Source organism: Amphiprion ocellaris, chromosome 16 (genome assembly GCF_022539595.1).
Source record: "Amphiprion ocellaris isolate individual 3 ecotype Okinawa chromosome 16, ASM2253959v1, whole genome shotgun sequence".
Taxonomy (NCBI): Eukaryota; Metazoa; Chordata; class Actinopteri; family Pomacentridae; genus Amphiprion; species Amphiprion ocellaris.
In genome coordinates, this window is record NC_072781.1 from 25,624,469 (window position 1) to 25,650,608 (window position 26,140).

Below are 26,140 nucleotides of genomic sequence, written 5' to 3' on the forward strand. Positions count from 1 at the left end.
CATAAACGATAAAAGAATGAGTAGCGTAGTGTAATTCTACCTAAATGCCATTTAAAAGTGTTTTCCTTCATTTCTGTCACCACACACAGAGGAGGAATTTCTTGTATCAAATTGATTTATATTGGAAATGTATGAAAACATCCAATTCAGTTAATGGTTCCATGTTTGTTTAAGGATATATAAGGAACTTCTTCAAACTGGTGTTTTTGCAGTCCACTAAATTCTTCCTGAAGCAAATCTATTGACACAAGGATTATTGCTCAGGATTAAAAAACACAACACGATCATATACAGTAAGCAAATTAATTTTTAACAGCACATTAGCTTTCGTGTTATGAATAGACTATACAAAAGATAGAAAAACCTAGGATCTGAGTCTAAAAAGTGAAGCCAACACTAAGTGCCTTAGCTGCAGTTACCCTCTTTTACCTATTGCAGTGTGAATATTATGCAAAGCATGAGCGGTAGTCTTGAAAACCATCCAGTCAACGAAAATACTTCCCTGAACTAATTCAAACCCGCAGTATCACTATCATACTACTGTGGCAATCAGCTATCATTATGTCTGGGTGTATTCATTGAAACACTGAGACAACGCTGTTACCAGAAGGTCACAAAGAATACAACATAGTCCACTAGTGTCCAGCATACGTCCATCAACTATCTATTTACTGCTTAATCCTCATTGGGGTCATGACGGGGGCTGGAGTCTATCCCAGCCGGGGTCAAGGCAGGGCACACGGTGGACAGGTCACCAGTCTATCACAGGGCTACATATACAGACAAACAATCACGCGCACATTCACACCTAAGGACATTTTAGACTCACCGTGCTTTTAGACTGTTGGAGGACGCCGGCGTATCTGGAGAAAACCCACACAAACCGGGGACCTTGTAGCTGCAAGGCCAAAGTGCTAACCACCAAGTCACTGTGCAGCCCAGTGGCAACCAATCTGTTTGCAAAAAGAAGTGTGACTGTACAGAATTCTATGAGAAAATTACCCTAATTCTCCCTCGGTTTATTACCTCAGTAAACACTTTCCCTCATGACTTCATGGTCTCACATGCTACTTTCAAGTCTCCATGAATCCTGGGTGATATATATTTTGTAAATTAGGTTTCGTTTAGCCTAAAATCGACAATAAAGCAGGATATGCTTTAAAGTGAGGCTACAAATTACTGACAGCTTGATACTGTTGTGTTGCTGTGTATAGAGTCTCTGACCTTATCAATCTCATCCGCGTCTTGCTGTTGCATCCAGTTTTAAAAGATCAGGACGGCCGAATTCCAAACTTGACACTTAGAAATGGTAGTTTACTGGTGGATGACACCACGGTTACAACATCCATCTTTTACATACAGTCTGTGGTTTTATATTGTGTAAGTTGGACACTAATGTCCTTGTTGTCACATCTTGCTAATGTTAAAATGCTAATGTCTGAAGCTATTTTGTAAACAGCTAAAGATAAAATCATACCTGCCCAGTAATACTTGAGCCTTTCACTTTTGGTGCAGATCTCTTGTCTTTTTGTTGCTTTTTTTTTAACAGAGAGGATACTATGGGTCTTCCATTCTGAGCCTAAAAGAGTAAAACTAAAAGTAAAAGCAGTGTGAAGTTGCTTCTATATTTTGCGACAGAAAAGGGAGTCAGTGCTGCTCACAGCTGTTCCCTGCTTCAGACCCTGCAGTCCTCAGGTGTGAGGTCCCCAGCTGTACCCCTCTCAATAAATCTTCATCACGCCAGACATTCTGACTTGTGATAGCAGGACAAAACAAAACACTGGTGAATGATGGCTTGGTCCAGGTAGTGTGCTAGTAAACAATGAAAGAGAGCTAACATGCACAATGCAAGAACCTGGAACTGGAACTAGCTGAACTAAATGGAACTCAGCGGTTTTAGTTTTTAAATTACACCTGTGAAAAAACGGTTTGGCTGTTCAGCTGATAGCTAAACACACCAGTGTTTTGTGCTAGTTTACTAGCTGAAATTCAGATGCTTAAGTGTTACTATCATGTCCATGAAAAGATTTGCACCCTGTGCCTTTATCAAGGACCACAGTGGAAATACAGTAGGTCTTGTGCTCAGTGTTTAGCAGAATTTGTTGCCAGTTTTCCTTCGTAATAGTTTAACAAACAGAACTAAAACTACTAATTCAATACAGTTAAAGGAAAAGTGTAAAGATATATTTTTATTTCTCCTCTCCTTTGTAATTGCTCACAAAATTTTTCTCAAGCTATTGTTTTTTGGCTTGTCTGATATTCTTACATTAATATTAATAATATATGTACTTCCAATATCTTCAGTTAATTCTTATGTTATCTATAAATGTGTGTTGGATCAATGCCACATACTGCAGCATTTCACAGCATTTTAGGGCCTTTCAGATTCACAGAGATCAACAGGATAATAGATACAAAACAAGACAACATAAAACTCGACAAGAAATATAAAACAGCACCAAAGACGAACAATGGTACAATGACCATTAAACTAATGGGTAAGTCCAATAATATTCATGAATGTATGAGCAAAACCTTTCGTGCTTTTGGCCTGTTTTGGACCTTTACAGCACCTCATTGCTGTTTCTTTTCTGGATACCACATGTCTCTGGGCAACAGTTTAACAGTCTCCATGACAAAGCTAAGCCTGTGTCTTGTTTTCATTTTTTTCCTCCAGTTTACAACGGCACAGAGCCAACCTTAGCCACTGTTAAACAGCCATGGCTCCTGATCCGCAGGCCGGTGGTTATTTCCAGCATTCAGGCCACACAGCTGTGAGGGGAAGGGGGACAGTCTGTCTCTATTGCTGGAGGGAGGCAAAGTTTAACTCAACTTAGCAACAGCAGAACTGAGGTCAGTGAGGACAGCACAGACGGCAGTCAGGAACAGAGGCAGTGAGACAGAAGGCTGCCTCTGTCTCTGTCTGGATGTCACTTCTGTCTCATTTGGATGTATTAATATGTCCACTTTCATAGCAGGATCACTAAACCATGGCAGTGTTTTCAGTATTCTTTTTTATAAAGATGCACAGCTTATTTTACTTATATATGATATACCTTATTTTCTATGTAATATTGTTTGGTATGTTTACACTAAAATCTCAGAAAATGGGAAAGAGCTATTGTTATCCAACATCACAACTGTAACATAAAAATCAGTAAATAATAGCCAGCTCAATCATTGGAATGAGGTGCAAAAATTATTAAAATAATAATAATTTCCTGTTAGAACAGTATTCAGATGATTTGGCACTGCACTCACAATGCCATCAGATTCACATAAAGGTTGTGTCATCTCAGGCCAGCTGTCCAATCGCTTCACTCTGGTGCCATCACGTGGTTAGACAGCAGCAGTGCAGCCGCGGGATTCACACGAGGACAAATATGGACATTATGTACAATTCATCTGTCCTCAACTCAGAACAGTAAACTGTCTATTTGAGCCTTCTGTTTTCTACAATAACTCCTTTTTAAATGAACAATATCCATTTGTCTTTCTTTATCTGCTGCCGTTTCATTCAAGGGAACTGCCGTAAAAAAGAGAATATGAAAGGCAGCGGACTGCAGCGCCCCCCAGGAGGCGCAGCGCTGACCGTGGTGCTGACACGCCTCTGCTTTTTCCATCACCGTCTCACCCTGAGCATGGTGGGTCACTTGCTTGAGGAATGGTGATCATAAACGGTTGTTAAAACATAATTTTTTTTAAAAAAGAATTCATGATCTCATAAATGTTCTGTGCAGGATCATAATTTTGCCAAAAGTAAAATAGCAAATGATGATTTTTTAAAATCATCTGCTATTGTTGCAATACAGCCAGTATAGAAATTACTGGGGTTGGGTAGCTGCAATAAATAGGACGAAAGATCTGTGAAAGCATCGAGTTTAATCTCATTGTCAGACCATACTGATAAGAAGTCACTGAATATCCTGATCCTGGCTTTTTTTTCTTCAGAAAACAAAACAAATAAATCATATGCATTATGTAACTGATGCTTCCATGTTAAGACAGAGCTAAACCAGCCAGTAGCATGCAAACTGTTAAATGATTATCAGTCTGACTGCAGTGTTCTTCTTTATATTACTATTACTGGGCTCTGTTCAAGTATTTGGATAAATTGCATTTTGATGCGGAGGCATTATTGTTTCATTGGAATATTAGTAAAGCTCCATTGGACTGAAGTGATAACAGGGTTTCTCATAGAGTACAGATCGTGTGTGTGTTAGAGAGGAGAATGAAAGAAGATCATACTGCATCTGAGACGGCTGTTTTTTTTATTTTTTTATTTTCGCTTGTTGTTTTAATCGTAAAAATCATCTGCTTCTCATTCAGCCCAGGAAAATGTGCCACACTGCCAGAGACCCTGGCAATCTCCCCTGCTCTTGCATCATTTGCTCTTAGTATGAAGTGCCGGCTTTTGTGCGCATGTTCCACTGGCTTTTTGTGTCGTCGCTCCCTCTCTATTGGCTCTCCTCGCGCTCTGCGCTCCGCTTTTACCCCAGACCAGCCTTCACACGCCAGAGTGCGTGCGCCAAACGTGTGTGAGTGAGCATCCGACCCACGCTGCCTGCAACAGGACTCGGCTTTTGCTCTAAAGAGGAAAAAAAGATGGAGAAAAAGAGCGAGATCAACGGCCACGCCATGGCCGGCTCTGCGTCCACCGACCGGATCGTGGAGAAAAGCGCGCAGAAGAGCTTCAGAGAGAAGCTGCTAGAGTTTCTGAGGAAGAACCTGCTGGTGATCATGACGGTCTCCGGCGTGCTGGTGGGCGTCGGGCTCGGGATGATGGTCCGTAACATGAGTCTGACCAAGGCGCAGATGACCTACTTCGCCTTCCCCGGAGAGATGCTCCTCCGGATGCTGAAGATGATCATCCTGCCCCTGGTCGTCTGCAGCCTCATATCGGGCGCCGCCAGCCTGGACACCCGCTCCCTGGGAAAGCTGGGGGGCATCGCTGTCGCCTACTTTCTGGTTACCACGTTGATCGCCTCAGGGATTGGGGTGACTCTGGCCTTCATCATCAAACCCGGAGTGGGCGCAGGAGCCCTGAACACCAACAACCTGGGACTGGAGAGCGTCAGCAGCAACAAGGAGACCACAGACTCCTTCTTAGATCTGGCCAGGTACTCATTCATCTTTCTTAACATTCTGTTCTGGGATGCATGATAGCCAGAAGGAGCAGTTTGGTTCGTTTTGTAGTAGCTCTAAGTGGAGTTGTGCCACGGTGCGCCTCAGGCACTGAGAACACTGGTTAGTTACACACATGAGCGCCTCGACGCGCGAAGTCATCCAAAGCATGCGTGCACACACTCAGCATGTCCTGACTGAAGCACCCAAGGTATCCTCTGTTACCATCAGACACTGGGTCTGTATGGAAATGAATGCAGCGGCAGTAGTTCTGTACTGGTGTCACTGTCTCTGCAGGAGAATTAAAGAGAAGCCAAAGTTTGTGGACTAAAATCAATGTCATAATGAGCTATTTCAACAGTCTGACTGACCCTGTAGAGCAGGTCAGTGTATCCTGCACTCTATCTGTCAACACCACTGTTTGTTTAGGTAAGGTGTACCATAGACAATGTAACATACCCTCTTCAGTAGACTATTTATACACAACCATGGTGCTGTGGAAGCCAGTTCTTAAGTTATATTTATTTAGAAATTAACCTCAAGTGTTGTGTAACTCCTAAAACTGCTTTGATCTGCAATTAAAATTGGCATTGGACACACTGCATTGCACATGTCCTCAATACAAGAAGTTACTGCTTGTTTCAGCAAGTTTATAAAATAACTAAGTAGTTATTTTTGCATGGGTCAGACACTGTTGTTATAGACTTATGTCAGTATTAATTATGCACTGAATTGCCTTTGTTTAAACTTAAAGCTACTTGCATTATTCAGTGCATTCACTTCAGTACAGTCTTGAAGTACTCCCACTTTTTTTGAGTAAAACTTCCATGTTATTCTACTTGACACTTTTGCTATACCACAAATACTTTAGCTTAAGCCACACTGCACTTAATTGGCAAACTATTAAGATATTACATGCAAAACACATCACAATCAAACAAAACGTTATGCTTAGTTAAAGTGTTAATTATGCAAATGTGAATGAAGTAATTAAAAGTAGCTCCACTTTCACCAACTGCAACAGAAAAGTGCTGCTTAATGCCTCAAACTAATCAATAGATGCAATCTGTAATACTACAACACATCCACATAATGAATACTTTAATTACATTTTTCTTTTCTGTGCTTTTGAGTTAGTAAGTCTCTGAGAGCAGCACTCTTAACAGACTAGAGCTCTGAATGCTTCTTTGACCACTGAGCTCAGCATGCAGTGAAAGGCAATGATCAAGCGCCACTTACAGTAGTTATGTCTTTCTTCTTGCTTTGTGCTTTGCGTGGGAAAGGGAAAGGTAGACTTGCGTAGTGGACCTTTGCAGAGGCATGTCAAGATCTGGCTGATTTTGCACCAAAAAGATTTGGGATTATGTCTGTTTTTCATAGTTTGGTTTCCAGTTTTTAAAAAAAAAAAAATGTTAACAGTGTTCAAAGTATTTTGCAGCATTGTAGAAGCAGGGTAAATGAAATGTCAAACCCCATTAATGCCTTTTTGTTAAAGCAAATGTTACCCACACACCCATGTCCAAATAAGTTATACACCGTGCTCACTATGTCATAGTACACATCAGTGGATCCCTGACGGCACTCTAAGGAGTCAGTAAGCACAAGTGCAAAATGTACTAATCTCTGGCTCTAAACTGGCAAATAGTCATTGTCTATCTAGAAAACTCTTTACTATGTAGGTGGAGGTTTTGTGGTACAATTTTGCTCACTAAAGCCAAAAAGGCTTTTTTGAGTTGACAGTTGTTTATGAAAGCTCTATCGATAGCTGCAGTCTATAAATACCGGCATGCCTACTGGCCAGCAGTGGCCCTAAGAATAAATTCCCACAGTGTGAGGGAAAGCTCACAGCTGTTGAAAGAGTTGAGTGTATTCTGAGGAAGGCAAAGAGGTGGAGGGATAAACGCCTGCAGCACAGTGCAGAACAAACTGAACGCTGTCTGCTGCAGTCAGCACTTCTCCGTTATCACAATCACAGGTGGACACTGCTTTTATTTCTCAGACAGACTCTTCAGAGCCAAGCTTTATAGGCTGTAGTGGTGACCAGCTGCTCTAAACCCCAAGAAGGTTCAGACCAGGACAGGATTTGAAAGAAAGTTCTGATGGAGACAGTTTTTTTTGTGTGTTTATAATTCTTAGCTTATACATTTGGACTGACGGTGACAGTTTTAGTTGTCTGAAATTAAACAATTTCTATTCAGATAGACTATACAAGCAATAAGTGGACATTTATACCAGTCAAGGCATTAAAGTGTTGACCTTTGGCAGAACCTTTGATTTTATGACATGTTCAATGTTCAAGTTAAATACTGTCTTAATAACTATCTCCTCTGTTCCATTAGGGGATAATTTCTCTGTCTATCACACTCTGATTACATGTCAGAGCAGCTCAGAGTATCACTCACACATGAGAAGCAGAAAAAGACAAGGCCTGTTGCTGTCAGGTCTCCAGCAGGAGAAGAGTTTTGTTAATGTTTTCAGTGTGCTAACAGCACGCTGGATTGATGGAAATGTCAGTTGCTGTCTGGAGACGTTCAAAGTCCCGTTCATCTTACCGTCTGGAGTTATGTTAATAGACACAGGCAGAGATGGGTCTCTTTAATTATCATAAGTTTGATCAGTGAAGGCAACACTAAAGCTGTTGTATTTGTATGTGTACAGTGAATATTATTTTGAAAATTAACGTCCAACTGGAAGAGAGAACTTGCAAACTATAGCCCCAAGTGCAACTGAAAAGGGTTAAGAGCCAGCAAATAGACAGAACCACTTCAGACCACATGACAGTAGCTGAATGACCCTTATTTCTGCTGTCTTGAATTAAAATAATCATGCATGATTTTTGGCTTTTACTAATTAGGAAGTCAAGCTGTTATGTAACAGAGTATTAAAAATCTGTCCACAGAGAGCAGGCAGTGGGACTCGAGGAGGGTCTATGCGACAGGCATGCCAGCTCTCTGCTCTGGTTTCCCAGGGTTAATCCAGACCATTGCCTCAGTCATGTGATAGGAAGAAACTCAACTGCCTTTATGGAGGGAAAAGAAGTTTAAGAAGCCTTGTGTGACTGCAGGAATTTAACTAAATAATTACATTTGTTCGTATCATTAGGAGGAAAAAGAAATGACTAAGTGAAGATGTAGTGGCTACCTGCTAGTGTGTCCAGTGGAGCTGACATATTAAACAGCTGAAGCAGCGTTTGGCTTTGGACTGAAGGCAAAGTTGACAGGGGTCATGAGGTTATGATCTGAATTGCTTGGCTGTGGTCTGGCCATGGGAATAAATGTGAGCAAAGTCTGTATTTCTTTGCACAATACAGTGTGACCCTAGAGGATAAAGTTACCACAAACACACTAATACATGGAAAAGGCCTGCAGGCTTCCAGTAATCCCTGTATGATTATCTTACAGTAGTGAAAATAAACTCAGCATGGTGCCTATACAGACACTCTGATAAGGAAAATGTTTTGATTGTGGATTTATACTAGAGACAAAATGCATGATGAAGCAAACCGAGTGAAGATGAAAACCTGATAAACCTGGATATTACCATCCTCTTCATTATTGTGGCTGTTGTGAATACAGAACAAAACATCTTTTTTCCCCATCAGAATTGATATTTACTTCAGAATTTTATGTAGGTGCAAAATACTGGTGTTGAATATTAACTGTGGATTGTACTATGTCCATTAGTAGTCAGTATTTGCATTTATCTGATACCTGCTGTTCCATATGCATTGACATCTGCTGGTATTGCTGTGGTCTGTGATGCTGTGGATAAATGCAAATTATACAAGTGATGAGTAAACACAAACAGCAAAAGCGCAAAATCAAACAAGACAAAGGTGACATGAGACAAAATTTTTTACCAAAATAAAGACTTGACAAAATAATAATTGCTTTGTTAGCAGCATGGTTGCTGGTTGTTTGGTTCACCATGTTGGTCCACGTTGGTTTACTTGCAAATAAACTGATGTGTTAAAATAACGTTTGTCTAAATTTGTAGACTGAATCTACTGCCTTGAGTTTGTTTCAGTCGCATCTGTTTGTTGTTATAGCAAAATTGCATAAGTAAATGTTGCGCCCTGATTGTAGTTCATGTAGTTGAAATGAGGTAAAACAGTCAGCTGGACGCTTTCCAGTCCAAAAGTTATAAACTAGTTGTTTATAACTTTGGAGTGTTCACTCTGGCTGTAGGCCATCACTTGACTAACTAAGTGTTGTATATCACATGCATGGGAATGGCTGTTTGTACATGTTTTATTGATAATAATGAACCTCTTCCACTGTCGAGGTTCCTGTCCTGAGATCAGGCCATATCTGTTGTAGTAGTACAATCAGCACTCTTTTTATTTTGAAGGTTGCCAAATCATTTTCTGTCCTGGTGATAAAATGCATAAGGTCCAGGAGCTTTACGGTATTTTAAAAATCTCCTGATTGCTTATCCACAGAGACCAATGCTGTTCAATTTGCCCTCAGTTTTGCAGCTGTTAGTGACTAAAACTAGGGATGCGATTTTGGTAGAAGTTTCAAAAAATAGCCTAGGGCTTAAAGAGAAATTACATTCCGTAAGTACAAGAACACACACGGACAGGTGAGGACTTATTACCTAAAGGTTGGCTCATGAAATTAAAGAGTGCTGCAGCATGCAGGAATGTTTTGGTGTCTGCAAGCAACAGGGGTCCAGATGAATGTTTCATTCATGTAGCCTACTTTGCTGATCTTCACCGTTTATTAACCCTGACCTTTGGGAATACACGGTCTGGTCTGGTAGTTGTATCCTCACACCCTGCCAACACTGTTTTCGTGTCATGGGTGTAATTTTGTATTTCTGAGTTGTTAAAAAAAAACATAGATGAGTATCATCTATGTTGTCTTACAGTCTTATTGTGAGCTTAGCGATAAGCTTCACCAGCGCTAGTAAATACTTTTATGGATCAACTAAAGGTAAGCTGAAGCATAAATGAACACAATGAAATCCTCAGGGTTAATGGCTAATCCCAGCAAAGAGCTTGCTGATTTGTTTCAATAAAACATGAAGTCGACAGTAGATCAGTGTCTCAACAACTGCTCTGTCAGGGAATTTAGGACCCAGTGGAGTTTATGGAGGGTCCTGGGAAAGGAGCCAAAGTGCAGTGAGTGTTTGATGACAAACCAATTCAGTGAACAATTTACTGTTTAGATTAGTTAAGATGATATGGTCAAGTGATTTTGAAAGATTTGCTCAGTTCTGATGCAAATGTTTGACTTTTTTTTTTTTTTTTATAAACAAATTGTGTCCATTACAATAGTTCACACCAGAGAAACAGCAGTCAGATGGTTTTAATTTTCTGTGGCTCTAACTTGTTTTCCTCTTCTTTCCACAGGAATTTATTTCCGGCAAACTTGGTGGCTGCTGCTTTCCGTTCTGTGAGTGCCAGTGCCTCCCCACCACCCTACATTGTCTTCATTTCATTTCTTTAATCAACCTCCCCGCTTTGTGTCTGTTTTACCTCAGCACATGTTCCTCATTTAGTTCGCTCATCAGAATTTATTTCACCCACCACGCGGATGCCACTCTACGTTCATTTACAGCAGCTGTAAATTCTGACTGCAGCACTGAGAGCCTCATAATGCCTCTTAACGAGGAGACGTCCAAAACGGAGACCACTGCTCTCCCCCGCGCACCCGAACGCCTCTTTTCCTTGTCCCTTACCAGCCGTTACCATGGCGAGACCATTCCATTCCAGCCAGCCTAGCAACCCACCTCGCCTCGCTACTCCTGAACATGACCCGCTCCACTTCCTAGAATTATGATCGCTGTCTGTTTAAGCTAAAATAGGAACCAGGAAAGTTCAATATTTGGGGATGCAGTGATACAAAATGGCTATGCACACACAAAGGAAAGCACGTACACACACTTAAGTCACGCACTCACATAATCGAACCAGTGGCCTTAAACTTTACTGAAAGCAGGCCTGTAAATTATACACTCACAAACAAGTCAGTTACTTCTCCCAGAGAGAGTAGTGGAGCTTCAAAGTGTGGTTGGGTCACAGAGTTTAATATACCCCACCAGTCACCCCCGACTCAGTCTATACTGTGGTAGAGCCCCTGTGGAATGGGTCCAACTGTGGATTAAACCAAGAAAGCAGAGGAGAGGAGAGGTTTACACAAAATGACAGGCAGCTAGATGTTTAAACAGACATTTAAACAAACGAAGTGTGAGATTTAGATCATGGGGATAGCTGACATTTTAGCTTTGAGACATGAATCATGCACTGTACAGCTCTGCATGTCAAATAACATTTCAGAATCAAGCCTTATATAAGGCCTATAGGTCTGTGTAGATGTTGGAAACCTTTGTCCTATTGGGCTATTTAGAAGAAGTGCAGAGAAAGAGAGCTTTGTTGCAGTGCTGGTTACTGAAAAGATGGTTGGACTTTAATGCACAGTGCCCAGCTTGCTTCTAGTGTTCATGCTAAGCTAAATGCTATAACTCTGTGCTCAATAAGATTCAGTTATACACGACAATAATCATAATCGTCTCATGTAACTCCTGTCAAAAAAGTAAACGACTGTATTCAAAATATAACTCATTTCTTCTAGTAGCTTCCCATGTAAACAGACATTCAATTCTGGCATCTTTATCCATAGTTAGGATAAGATCCTTACATGAAACAGAAAGAAACCTGGTTTATTCAGCTCTCTTTTGACATTATTTGAACATGTCCAGGCTTCTGTCAGCATCAGTGAGGGTTTTATTGGTCTCTGCTAAGTCACTTATCTCACTTGTACCCAGCTTGGCTTCTTGTCAACAAGTCACTGCTGCACTATGCTAGACTGATTTTTCCTTTTGATTACAAGTAAAACAAGAGCAACAGCATCATATCATCATTCATCACCTTGTCCCTGTATACTGCTACTGCGAGTTGTATACGTACATGGGCAGTAAGTGAGACAAACCTAGATAATATGTTTATATGTCACAAATCCCTTGTGTTGGTGCACTAGTATGCATATAAATACACTAATTTACTTCCACTTTACATAAACAGAGACTTAAAATGAAACATATCAGGATACAGCTTACACACTTTCAAATATTTGCATGTTGACACTGTAGCCACTGTTTCAGTAGTAGAATGGACTAAACAAAGCTGAATTAGTAAATGTGTTTTTTTTCCTTTATTTTGCAGTATGCCACTGACTATAAGATGGTCGCTGTAGGAAACGACACTAATGGGACCATCCTCTACCAAAAGGTAAGAAAGGGTAGCATCCCATGGATGCAAGCATGTACTGTATTTACAAAAGTTAAACAGTTGTCTCAGTTAAATTGAATACTGGAGGTTAAGCTCCTGTCCATCCCTGGAGCACATGTTTGCTTTATGTGCTTTGGGAATATGTGAGTCACCCATGGGTCCAAACTCACTGAGTAAGCACTCTTTGTGAGACTAATGGAAAACTTGGTTTTGGGACAGTGGGTTCAAGGTTGATGGGGAAATGCTGATATTTCAAGCACAGTAAGCTTTGTTTTATGTATTCACCATTACTAGTACCAGTTGATGTGTAAGTACTAGTGCCAGTAACTGTAACTCCCTTATGACCACAGACGCAGGCAGCTCTTTTAACCCTGTGATACACAACATGGATAAAAAAGTGACCCAAACCCAATGGAAAATGGGCATCTCCTGACCCACACTGTGCATCAAAGGGTTAAAGCAGCCGTTTATTCTTAACAACCTTTGGGGCGACTTCATCCTTAAAGATACGCCAGGCTCACACCGGGAGACCTGCAATGTGCATGAACCATAGGAGTATTTTAAGAACAGAATTTACAATAACAATAACTGTTCAGACGTGAAAGAAAAATATACACAAATAAACGATACCTCGTTGCACTGCCTGTCATGAAAGAGTTTCCGTCTTAAAGTCCTTTAAAGTCCATGAAAAGTCTCTCAAACATGTCCAAGCCAGTCCAGGAGGCAAACTGTTCTCCCGTCTATGCTGTCCACCACCGGAACCAAAAACATGCAACCTTAGTTTCTCCATAGAAACTTAACTGGTTTTACTGTTTTTAAATTATTGTACTATTCCATGAATTATTTATTAACTTATTCAATTTGTTAAATTATATCCCATGAAATACTATTTATTACATTAAATTATAACCGTACAAAATTATTTATGACATGAACTTAGACCTTAAAGAACAACATTTACAGTAACTTTAAAAAACTGTTAGAATTTCATGATGGCACAATCTGATGTTAAATAGATCAATAGGCCTTTCAAAAAGAAAAGATAAGCCGCTCTTTGATACAGGCTTTTATCCACTCTGCTGCTGTAGACAAATGCAAACACGTGAAAAACAAATACTGTTAGATGACATCTCATGTAGTCTGCAGAGCTCAAACACACTTTTGTTTGCGTTTAACGTTTAGTACCAAAAAGCATATTAGGCTTTCAATACAGTTATCTTAGCACAATACTTACATGCCATGCACCGTGTATTGAAACACATCCTGGGTGCTGTAATTATTTCTCCTCTGCTTACTTTACCTTAAAGAGTCCCGTCACAGTGTAGTTACACTGTAAAAATGGGATATAAAAGCCACAGGCATCGTCTGTGCAAAAATTCCAAAATTCAAAACTAATATGATGCCTCAGCAAGTTTGAATTAGTGAAATAAAATCAGTATCCTTAACCTGGCAGCTTTTCCGTGCAACACTGTCCAGCACAACACAAAACTGAATTATATACTGCATAGACTGTAACGTACTTCTACTGACTGTAACTTTATAAGATGCCCACTAGATCTGGATAGCCCAGCATCTTTTTACCTTCTGCTCTATCAGTACTGTTCCACTTTCCAAATCCTGTTAAGGGGTTTAGCCAGGTGCTGCGCTTCTTTACATGCAACAGCAATTAGCCTCACAACGACTTCATCATCTTCCATTTTTTTATGTGGTACCATCCATATGAATGTTTTGATCATGCAGCGTTTCAACTTTGTGGTGTTATAAGTTTTTTTCTGGATTCACAGCTGGAACACAGTAGAAACAGGATCATTTGGCTCTTAAGGTGTAAAAGTATACTTCAAATGAATTTCAGTGTGGAGATTGGAGATTGTTGGAGGGTATCAATCCACACCTCTCTGCTGCTCAGTTTGTGGGGCTTTGATGGCCTGGATGTCATCTTATCTTTACTGTTTTTAATTTTGGTGAACAGATACCAACTTTTGCCTTCAGACGTGATTGAACAACTTTTGAAGCGTCCATCCATTATCTATACACCGCTTAATCCTCATTAGGGTCGTGGGGAGGCTGGAATCTACCCCAGCTGACTTAAGGTGAAGGCAGGGGACACCCTGGGCAGGTCAGCAGTCTATCACAGGGCTACACATAGAGACAAACAATCACACTCACATTCACACGTACAGACAATTTAGAATCATCAATTAACCTCAGCATGTTTTTGGACTGTGGGAGGAAGCTGGAGTACCTGGAGAAAATCCATGCATGCACAGGGAGAACATGGAAACTCCATGCAGAAAGATCCCAGTCCCAGGTCCAGGACGTGAACCAGAGATGTTCTAGCTGTAAGGCAACAGTGCTAACCACCGAATCACTGTGCAGTCCACTTTTGAAGCATACTGAAGTCTTTAGAATACATGTTTGTAAAGCTGCTTCAGTAATCTTAGAGACCGACTAGCCATTGACTGTATGGAAACACTTGCTCTAACATTCTATCTGTGACTTCCTGTGGGGAAGTCTCTCTCCAGTAACTGTCCCAAAACATGAAAATTTGTAATAATTACAATTACAGTTATGTTGGGGTGTTGGGTTTAACAATAAGTGACAGTGGTCTGTAGTTCAGCAACGGAGGTCAGAAGTACAGCCAAAACAAATACTGTTCTTTTTTGTGTTCAAATGAGTAAGTCAAAGTGCTAGCCACAGTGATACAGGTCATATTGACACAGCACATGCATATCCACTGAGCCTGTGAGGAAAACAATGTGTCGCTCTATACCGGGAACAAGCAGCAGGCTTCCAGATTACTGCTGGTCCTCTTCCACGTCGTGATGTTGCATCATACACAAATTTATGATGAATTTGTTCCCTTGTCAGCTGGAGAGACAGAAGATCGGAAGCAGAGTAACAGATGGTTGGGAGCACAGAGACTGTTGAACAAAAGCATGCAGCATAGTAGTACAAAAGTCTTTTTAGGCTTGTACCACAGCAGCATCCTGTTAGCTCATCCAAGGCATTGCACTCAGATGGTTGCTATACAGTTTGTACTGAAGGATATTAAAAAAATGCTGAGATTCTTAAGAACTTTTATGACACACAAAAAAGTGAATAATATGATTTGCAAGATTTTTAACATAATTTGAACAATCTTTTAAGTCCCTCTACTTTGCCCCAGTGGCCACAGCTTGGCCCCATTGACCCAGTATGGGGGAACGGTTGGGGGGATCTGAACTTGGCATCTGTCCATGGTATTTGTCTATCATGGGTCATGGTGGAAAGTCCCTCCAGTGCCAGGGGGTGAAGCTGGTGGAGCTGTGGGAGAGCTCAGTACAATGGGAGGGGATTGAGCTCAGGATTTGTCCTTGTCCTTATTCGTTATCCATCATCCAGTTCATTGAATTCTTCAACTCTACAGGCCTACGCACCCACACACGCACACTCTGAAGAAAGAGGTGTCGTATAAACTACCGCAGACTGTATCAGCTCTATTGTTCAACAAGCTTACCTTTCCATAATGACAGGGTACACAAGTCAAAGTTTACACTGTGTGACCATCAGTGAGCAACTGCTATTGTGTGAAAGTGTTTCATGACCTAAGAAAACTTGTCCTGTCTAAAGTCCCTCTCTGGTCATTGATTAAACCCGCAAAAACTGATCTCTATGTGTCAAAGTTATATATTTAGAAGTTGTTTTTTTCAATCAAAATAATCCCTTCCTGCCAAAAAATGGCTTGTCACTCCATGCAGCTCGAGCACACCAGCTCACTAACGACTCTCTCTAATTCAGTCATACATGTTCAAACCAGGAACTAATTCTGAACAAGATTAATGATGCCTTTAATTTTCTTTTTATTGAACATTATAAAATACATTCTACCATACAGCTGGTACATAATGGCTGAGTTCTTTTCTTTTTTCTCCCCTTCTCTTCTCCAAATGCAATATCTTTAAATTAAACATGACATTCAAAAAACAGAAGAAAATATAAATGAATAAAAAACAAAAGAAAGGTAAAGACCTCCTCATTCTTCTACTTTAAATCAAATGAAAGAATGACCGTTCTTTTCCAAGTACACAAATGAAATTCTTCCCAGGACTTCATGGTTCTTTGCATTCCACCATACATTTTACCTGGTTAAACTAACAGAGTTTTACTATGTTACCAGTGCAGCAAATATAGTAAAACAAAGTAAATAAACAAATAAAATAGACAGGAACAAACATTCCAACTTCTGTAGCTATGAACTAGGGTTTTTTCCCCACAATGTACATCTCAGATAAAATCAGACCTAATTGATTTTATGTACTCTATCCAGTTTTCCCAAATTCCTTTAAATCTATCCACCTCCAGTCTCAGAGAAAAAGTCAGTTTTTCCATCACATATATATTGTGTATTACCTCAACCCAGTCCTCAGCCTTAGGTACCTCATTCTTCATCCATTTTCTGGTGATTGCTTTTTTGCTTGCAATCAGAATTATTCTATAAATATGTTTGTCCCCAAATCTAGTAAAGTTTGTGTCCAGTTTCCCCAAATGTAGTACCTCAAATGTACATGGAAGGTCTACCTTCAGTATTTTATCCATACAATTCTTAAGCTCCTGCCAGTAGCTACCAATGGAGGGACAACCCCAGAATATGTGGAAATGGTCCGCTTTATCAGCTCCACATAATCTCCAACACTTTGTGTCATGATGCTTTGTCTGTGCTGGTGTTCTAAAGAGTCTTATGACTTTCCTCCACCCGTGTTCTCTCCATGATAAGGAGCAAGTTCTTCTCCACTGCTGTTCATTTGTCTCTTCTCGTTCATCCACTGATATAATATGATATGAATTTATTTTTTTTATGATGTATTTTATGACTTGTTTTATTTTTAATGTTTGATGATTTTTATGTAAAGCATCTTTGAGTGTTTTCAAAAGTGCTATACAAATAAAATGTATTATTATTCTTATTATTATATGACCATATTTGCCTCCCTCTTTCACCTCTTTTTTATATACACCGTGTCATTTCCCTTTAAGTCTTCCACTCCCTTATATAATTTTGAAATCAATTTATTCCCCAGTTTTGATCCATATGCTGTAGTAAACATCTTAATGAGTTCTAACCCCTTCCCCCCAATGGTTCCCCTTATTGTTTGCTCTAAATAATGCCTTAATCGCACGTACCTGTATTGATCCAGATTCGTTAGACTATATTGGTCTTTTAACTCTTGAAGGTTTTTAATCTCCTTCTTTCTTAAGAGCTCCCAGAGTATCATAGGTCCCCTGTCCTACTTTTTAAAACTCTTATCTGTTCTATTTGGTATGAATTTGGAGTCAAACCCAATCCATCTTAATAGTCTACTTTGTATTCTCAAGTCATTTTTCACAATTAATTCAAACCAAATCTTCAATGATACATCCAACCATGGGTTTGTCCCTTCTCTAAAATGTTTTCTCAAGTCGTTGTCCCCTATTATAGCCTGTATAGGAACTCCATCTGTTTCGTAGGCGCAAGGTACAGCTATTGACATGAATGCCCCCCTAAATTGGCCCTTTCAGCCTTTCTGTTTCATTGTGCTGTAGGATCCAGCAGCTTCAACTGTGAAACATTAAGTCCAAGTGTGCCAAAACTATGATAATTAGCAGTTCTATGAGCATATAGGAACCACAACAATATAGGGTTTGTTATAGAAAATATAACATAGAACTTTATGTAACCCAGGGGAAATTCTTGTTTTATGTGGTGAATTTATCATTGAAATTTGTGATGTACTACTCACGCAGCAGTTTATAAGATAAGCTCAGAAGTACTTACCCTTTAAGAAGTTTGACAGAAGTGGTTCTTGGAATCAGAACATGCACAAAGGTTTGGATTGCACTAAAAATGCTCGCAAGTTTTGGCAGCGGAAAGCATTCCAATGTTGTCATGCTGACAAATAAGAATAAGAAAACAGTAAATTCTTTTGTGGCCAAGAACAACCTCACACAGCCAAATGTGGATCATTCCTAGCCTTTTTATGTGTCAAGTCAACTTAGTTTTGAAAGCTTTCATAAGACAAAAAAATTAGACATTTTTAGAAAAGCGATTGAGTAAAATCTTTGTCACACAATCAACTTCTGTCCAAGTAGCCAAGCTTAGCTGCTAACGACACCGTTTGAAAAGAATGTTTTTCCTTCTGCAGATGCTTGATGGTATTTTGAGAGATATGTCCATGTTAAACTAAAAACAAAAGAAAGTAGATTGTATTGTCACGATGAAATTGTCAAACAATTTGCATGACTGGTTTCGCCGTTTTTATTGGAACTAACTGGAAGGATTTTGACAGCTCTCCTTCCCACAGTCTCTTCACTATGTTCAGTCTCTCACTGTGTGACTGTGCTGGCTGTTTTAGGTCCCTATTGGCACAGACACAGATGGCATGAACATTCTTGGTCTGGTATTATTTGCCATGGTGTTTGGTGTGGCGCTGCGGAAACTGGGAGAAGAGGGAGAGGAACTCATTCGTTTCTTCAATGCTTTCAATGAGGCCACTATGGTGCTGGTGTCCTGGATCATGTGGTGAGTGGAGCTGGATGCATTTAAAGGTTCCTATTAATGAAGGTTTTATATTTGAATTTAAACTGGTTATTTATTGTGATGCTTTTCAACATGTTAATGCTCAGAACTGAGCAGGCACTTATTGTCAGTGAGAACCATTGGATGCTGTCCTCACCTTCCTCCAACAGCTTTCCTTCTACCATTTCTTTCCTGGTTATTGCTTACCTCTTTTGTCTCTCAGGTATGTCCCCATTGGCATCATGTTCTTGGTGGGTAGTAAGATTGTGGAGATGGAAGATGTGGTTCTTCTGGTCACCAGTCTGGGAAAATACATCTTTGCTTCGATCCTGGGCCACATCATCCATGGAGGCATTGTCCTCCCTCTTATCTACTTTGGCTTCACACGCAAGAACCCCTTCAGTTTCCTGTCAGGCCTCATCACACCCTTCACCACAGCCTTCGCCACCTGCTCCAGGTATTCTGTCACATCACATGTCTCCGATGAACTGATAACAGCGGTCTGCACCAGTGATAGAAATCTGTGACAGTTAAAAGTCACATTGATTAAACTATCAGATCCAGAATTAAAAGAAAAGTTGTCATGGAGTAGCTACACTGTAGAGCAGTAGTAATGCACACAGTTTACTTGGATTTAGTCTTGCCACCTGAACTTCCTCTCGCTCCACTATCTGCCCAGTTTGCACACATAAAAGACTAAACTCTGGCAGACTGCCATGAAACATACATCTATCATGTGCCGCACTCGGACACAATGTTATCTTTGCCTGCAGGGTGTCATATAATCTAACACACAAATTGCCATAACTTTGTTCAGCACATTCATTAAAAGGTAAACCCCTCTAGAGTAATCTTTACTGTAGCAACATCCCCAAGACAAACATTACATTTTTAGCCTCAAAACTGGTAAGGTTTTAGCCAAATAGATAAGTAATAGGTTCAACTTTTTGAAAAATGGTCTGTCCTGATCAGCTAATCCTAACATTCTGAATCATGTTTTGCATTTACAAGCGTGCACCTTAGCATCTTGCTGTAATTTCTTAATCCAGGTAGGACAATGTGGACATTTTAAGGGCCTAAAGGGGTAAAGGTTGAGAGTAAAGAGTAAGGAGTAAGGAGAGTAAAGACAGCACTGTTTGTCTCACCAGTTCAGCAACTCTTCCCTCCATGATAAAGTGCGTGGAGGAGAACAATGGTATAGACAAACGCATCAGCCGCTTCATCCTACCCATTGGGGCCACAGTTAACATGGATGGAGCAGCCATTTTCCAGTGCATTGCCGCAGTTTTCATCGCTCAGCTCAACAATGCTGAGCTGAATGCTGGACAAATCTTCACCATTCTGTGAGTTAAGTTTCAGTCAAAGATAATAACAGAAACCTACATTTTTCATCCATGAATGTAATTAATTAATTATTACATTATTGTTATTTCTAGGGTGACAGCCACAGCCTCCAGTGTCGGTGCTGCGGGTATCCCTGCCGGTGGCATCATCACCATCGCCATCATCCTGGAGGCCATCGGCCTGCCGACCAATGACCTGTCCCTCATGCTGGCTGTTGACTGGATTGTGTGAGTAAAGCTTCGAAAGCCACTGACGTATAAGGCCCTGAACCTGTGGACCACCATAGAGAAGGAAATGCTTATGTTCTGCTGTATTTTCTTAGAGCGCTTTGCGGTATCAGAGAAAACACGCATACGCAGCAGCAAGTTAAACGTAAACAAGCAGAAATGGGTCACATCTGAAAGAGCAGTCCTACTTCATGAGTCAGGGCACACATGCTGAAAAGGCCTGACTTTCAAAAATCACTCCAGGGCTTCTGCAAGTAGTCATGTTCCTGGTTTTTGTTTGAAGACGAAACGTAAGGCTGTAATTTGCAAGGATAAGGATGATGATGAATTCTTTAAATTTTTGATGAAGAAATAGTGGACATTTAACTCCAGATTATATATGTAGTATTTAATAATAGGCCTGTCAATACACATAGCTAAGGAAAAAGAAAGATAGTCTGTGGAAGTGGCTGTTGACGTCAAATGATGACCCATGAAAGATGATAACTCTTCCAGTCAGTACTAATTATAGTCACAAAATATAATTTTGCCACGTTTACTGAGAAGAACCTTGTCTCATACAGGGACCGTACCACTACGGTTGTGAATGTGGAGGGTGATGCTCTGGGTGCAGGAATCCTCCACCACATCAACCAGCAGGAGATGAAGAAGCGGCATCATCAGGAGGAGGAGCTGGCGGAGGTCCGGGTGGAGGCGGTGGCCAACGCCCAGGCAGAGGAGGAGACATCGCCACTCGTCACACACCAAACCAAAGCCTTAGAAGCCACGCCGGAAGCCATCGAGTCTGTCCTGTGAACTCAGACTTTCTTGCTCCTTGACCTTTTGACATCTCTGACATTGCTGCTGATGGGGCACTATTGTGACTCTGTGTCCTTTAAAAAAAAAAGAAAAAAGAAAAACAAGGTCACTGATGATTTCACTTGTGCCATAAGTACAGTCTGTCTACAGCGGAGACAGTCCACAGTGCACCTGGTGCTGCTGTTGTTTTTCAGTTATGTTTCCATCAAAATATTTTAACTCAAATTAGGTTTTAATGAACTTCAGAATTGTTTATATTCATCATATTTCCTCAATTATTTAAGTCAAATTTTTAGGTATTTTTGAAAAATTTTCATTGAAGGATTTTGCCATAAGCAGTGCTGGAAACATACTAAAATAGGCCTAAAACATTCCTATAAATATCATAGTTCAGTTTTTCTCGTGTGCTGTATGATACACTCATGGCCATAAGTTTGTACATTAGAGTATCATCATGTGCATTTCTTTGTTTTTATCTTCAGACAGCAAATATCATGACCAACATAACTGTAGAACACTAACAACATGCCAAACATATTGTCTAACAAAAGCTTGACAGTGTCTGTCAAAACCTAATGACGGAGTGGATCACTTCGTGTCAGCTGGTAGGATAGTTTGTATTCACGTTTTACTTGTTAAGCCTATTTGCTGTTCTTTCTTTGAAAATCTGGATGGAAAAAAAAATTATCTATTGCAAAGTCACCTTAGATTGATATGTGAACTACTTGTTCCAAATTTTCAAACAGTTGTTTGCTGTAATCCAGAGAGATGTTTAGAAGGCATGTGCAGACTTGTGTTTGCTGACTGTCAACAGATAATGTCAAACATTAACTCTTCAAATCACAGGTTAAGTATTTGGCCTATTTTCTGGACCATTCTCTTGTAACTTATTAGGGACCCGTTGGCCCAATATGGTAAAGCAATTTGGACATTGCAACATAAGTATTACAGTAAGTTCTCTTGGGAAAACCCACTGATACAACTTATACCCCCTGACTATTTAACCTTGAGTAAACACAGAATTGGGTTATTTACGTAACCATGGGTCTCTAAATCACCAATACCATGGAAAAAAATAGCCAACTACAAACATGTCTAATATTAGCTTCCTGTTTTCAGGCTGTTCCCAAACATTTTCAAAGCTTGTTGCTGTAATTTTAGAAAACATCTGTACACCTGCCATGCCAGTTAGCTCCCACAACTGCATTAATGCATCAGCTCTTTTTGAATCTGGAGAAATTTTTTTGATAGATTTCTTAGCATTTTTTAAAAACTTCTACTTTAAAACATTCAATTAATGCTTCTCTTTACTGGTTAAAATAGTTATTACTAGTTGCTGTTGAGAAGTCTGTCTTAAAAGTAGCTAGTTTGGTTTGGGTTTTCTTGCTAGCTAATTAGCCAGCTAAAGCTGTGCTAACATGATGTGTGCATAGCTAATGTTCAGGTGTTTAGACAACAGTCATGGCTAGCTAATTTGATGTGTTAGTTCAATAGCAATTGTAACAAAGTAATGAGGTATAATAAGGTGTGAAAACATTAACTTATAGTACAAAGGTTAGTTCCCAGTCAAAAACAGGCACTAAACTAACTAGAAACTGCAAAGTAGGAGCTGCTAAAGAGCAACCCTATAGTGTCGCCCTGAAGTTGAAGACCTCCAACGTGACCACAAGGCTTCTGGATGAGTTGTTGACACTATTGAAAACACACTTACGGTGTGTAATAACAGTTAATTTAACATTAGCTTGCAAGTACTGTACACAGTTGCTTGACATCATGAAAACACTCCAGTCTCCCTTTTTATCAAAGAAGCGATATCTGACTTACAGATGTCAGCAAATAAAGTCAATAGTTCACAGTGTTTTGTTTGAGAAATCACAGCAAATCCATGGGAAATTCACTCAAAAATCTAATGTTTACACTCAAATACTGGACCAAAATGCATGATGAGTTCACATCATATTGAATGTCACTATTTTGTGAATCCATCCAATGATTTCGGGGTGATTGTTTTCATTGGTGTCTCCGAGGTTTGGCATGAACCTACAGTGGAAGTTATATGAAGTTTATTTATCTTCATATCTAAATAGCTTGTGAGAGTAGAGGTGACCCTTCAGTACATCCAAAGTTCTGTCACATCATCTGAATCTTGTTTTTCTCACTTACTGGTCATCATGAGCTCACTGACTCACACTCAAAGCATATTTTTTTTCCATCAGTGTGATCAATGATTGTGGTTATGAGATCATTTTAAAGGGAACATGGATCATTGCCATTATCACAGGTCATTTTTAAAGATTTTTTGTAAAGTGTAGATAGTTCTCTAAATTACTGAGTAGTGCTTTTCCTTGATCTAGGAAAAAGCACCTGCTACCGCTGGTGTCCACACAGTGCCATGTGTGGTTTGACATGATGGACACTGCCAAGTCAGCCATGGTTTAGCTGCAGGCTGACAGGATGAGCCTGTGCTGCTCTCTAGTGGCATTAATGCGAAATTGCTAAACTGAGCATAACCGCTTTCCTTCCTGTGTTTGGCTGGAACACCTGGCATATCAGTAGTAATATTTCCTATTTATTTGATCTGTTATTTAACATTTGTGGCCAGCAGCTGGTGATGAGGCTGTTTTTTCTTGTGATATTATTTTGTGTTTTAAAGTCAAGACCACTAATAGGTTGGAGATCTTTACCGTGTGTGAAAGGAGCTCATTCGTGTCATTGTCCCCTTGTGTTTCATCATGATGGGGTGGTGCAGCCTTGTCTGCCGATCGCAGTTAGGAATCTGTCTGCTTTAATAAAGTAGTATGTTTAACAGTTTCATTAAATATTTCTCAGATGACTTTTCTAACTGCTCTGTTTACCTAAGGTTTATGACTAGGTCTGTTAAATATACTGTATATGGTACAATCACATAATCACATATAATGAGGCACACACACACACACACACACACACACACACACACACACACACACACACATGCACGCACGCACGCACACACACACACAAACATATTTGATATTAATTTATTGTAATTCATTTTATTTTTGTATTATTTGGACTTTCTCCTCCTAACACTTTCCTGCAGTGTCAGAGTTTTTATTACAATACACGTTTTTTAAAAATAAATTCTTCTGCTAGTGTTCCTGTTAACCTGTTATTAGAAGTACTTTAATTTGGGCTGCTTTTTTTTTTTTTTGTTCCTTAGAAAAGCTGCTCCCCTGCTTGTGCCATGTCGATGTCTAACACTGTCTCTTTGCTGTTGGTCCTGCTGTCTGTCAACAATAAAGCTGATTTTTTCATGCAACCCAAATGAGAAGACTTCTGTTTTTGTGCTTCATTGTTTGGTGATATTGTTAGTCAGGAGGTCTGTGTGAACTCAGGATTTTTATCTGATTGCACCTAAATAAAAAAAGGCAGCTTTGTCTGCTTTAGAGGAGAAAAAAGAATCCTGCAAACTGAGACCACACTGCCCTGTAGAGGCAAACGCAGAAAAAGATAAAGCTATTGTACGGGGTAATCCTTTTCATGATGCATTTTGACATTTTTATGCTAGTGAGGGGTTGATAGGCCTGTTGATCAGTGTGATTCTGACTTACACTTTACCGCATCTGGCAGCTCAGTCCTCCCAATGAAAAATCCTTTATTTTGATTACTACCTTTTTGTTATGATCCTGCTCCAGCCCCTGCCCTTTTTTCCCCTTCTTCCTCTTTTCCCTCCTTTCTCCCTTGGGTCCTGATCTGTTTCTACTTTTACCTGTCTCTTTGGCTCCCTCTGTCTGTCACCTCTTCCTCATGTCTCTCTCTCTCTCTCTCTTCCTGTCTCTTGTCCTCCTGCTCCCCCTGCTTCACCTGCCTGCATTCTGCTTCCTGTTGATTACTATGAGTTTCAGCTGCAGTAATCAGTTCACTCCATTCACCTGTTCTCCACCTCACCTCCACCTATTTAAGCTCTGTCCTGTCATTCACTCACTGTCGGATCATTTACCCACATGCCTTTATGGACTCTGCTTTTGGACTCAATAGTGATAACAGAGTTTCAGTTTTGTGTCAGTGATCACACTTGTATTCACTTTTGTTGCATTGAGTCTCTACTTAGAGGCCTGAATGTTCAGTATAGTCTTTTGACATCCTTTTTTTCTGATTGTTCATTAAAACAAATACACTATTCTTGAAAAAAAATTAAATAGCATGATTAATGAGAGGTGACGGGACTTGATGTGATATTGCACAGTCACTGGTGTTGTATACTGTTATAATCACTACTTTGACTTCATTTTTCACCTACCTGCCTGTTCATAATAGATGTTCACATCTGTATCTTACTGTAGATTGGTATGTAAGTTCTATCAGAGCCACTGGAAGCGAGAGTGAAATTCCCTCTGCCTTTAAACTACGTTTGATTGTGAATCACGTGAACTGTAGAAATTCCCACAGTCCTGAAGGCAGCAGGGATGATGCTGCCTTAGATCTATATTACCTTGCTAGCAGGTTGCAGGCTAACTGAACAGAGGCAGTGCAGTGCGGCTTCTCGGGGATGTCCCACCCTTTCTAACACAGGCTCAGGACTCCGAGGCTTTCAGCGGCTCGACACATTCAGGACTCACCTCCAGACTTTGTGCGACATGACGACGCGGTCGGAGAGAGAAAAAGCCCAGAAACTGAATGAGCAGCATCAGGCCATTCTGACCAAACTGCTGAGAGAAGAAGACAACAAGTACTGTGCTGACTGTGAGGCTAAAGGTGAGTCTGACAGTGTTGGTCATAGACAGCACAGACTCACGTGTGTGTGGGAAGATGTCATGATGAGGGAACTTGGCAGCTAACAGCTGGCTAAGGCTAGCAGCAGACTGTAACGTTATTCTGATGGGCTCGCTGATGTGCAGC

At 40.2% G+C, this 26,140-nt stretch overlaps 2 protein-coding genes across 8 annotated transcripts in view; both read left to right on the plus strand.

The window, feature by feature from the left end:
• The first annotated feature begins 4,485 nt into the window (after positions 1-4,485).
• slc1a4 (solute carrier family 1 member 4) lies at positions 4,486-24,560 on the plus strand. Its single transcript, XM_023279385.3, has 8 exons — positions 4,486-5,120; positions 10,481-10,523; positions 12,293-12,358; positions 18,727-18,893; positions 19,114-19,347; positions 20,039-20,233; positions 20,327-20,461; positions 21,025-24,560. The coding sequence occupies exons 1-8, from the start codon at positions 4,606-4,608 to the stop codon at positions 21,254-21,256; spliced, it is 1,587 nt and encodes a 528-aa protein (XP_023135153.1). The 5' UTR covers positions 4,486-4,605; the 3' UTR covers positions 21,257-24,560.
• A 1,142-nt stretch (positions 24,561-25,702) lies between these two features.
• smap1 (small ArfGAP 1) overlaps positions 25,703-26,140 on the plus strand; it is a 130,756-nt gene continuing 130,318 nt past the window's right edge. For 3 of the 7 annotated variants that reach the window (XM_055018341.1, XM_055018344.1, XM_035952469.2), the window contains exon 1: positions 25,704-25,996. In XM_055018341.1, coding sequence (XP_054874316.1) covers positions 25,879-25,996 — 118 coding nt within the window. In that variant the 5' untranslated portion in view covers positions 25,704-25,878. Of the gene's footprint in view, positions 25,997-26,140 lie in introns of all 7 variants that reach the window. The other 4 variants (XM_055018343.1, XM_055018345.1, XM_055018340.1 and 1 more) reach the window with 3 other exon arrangements.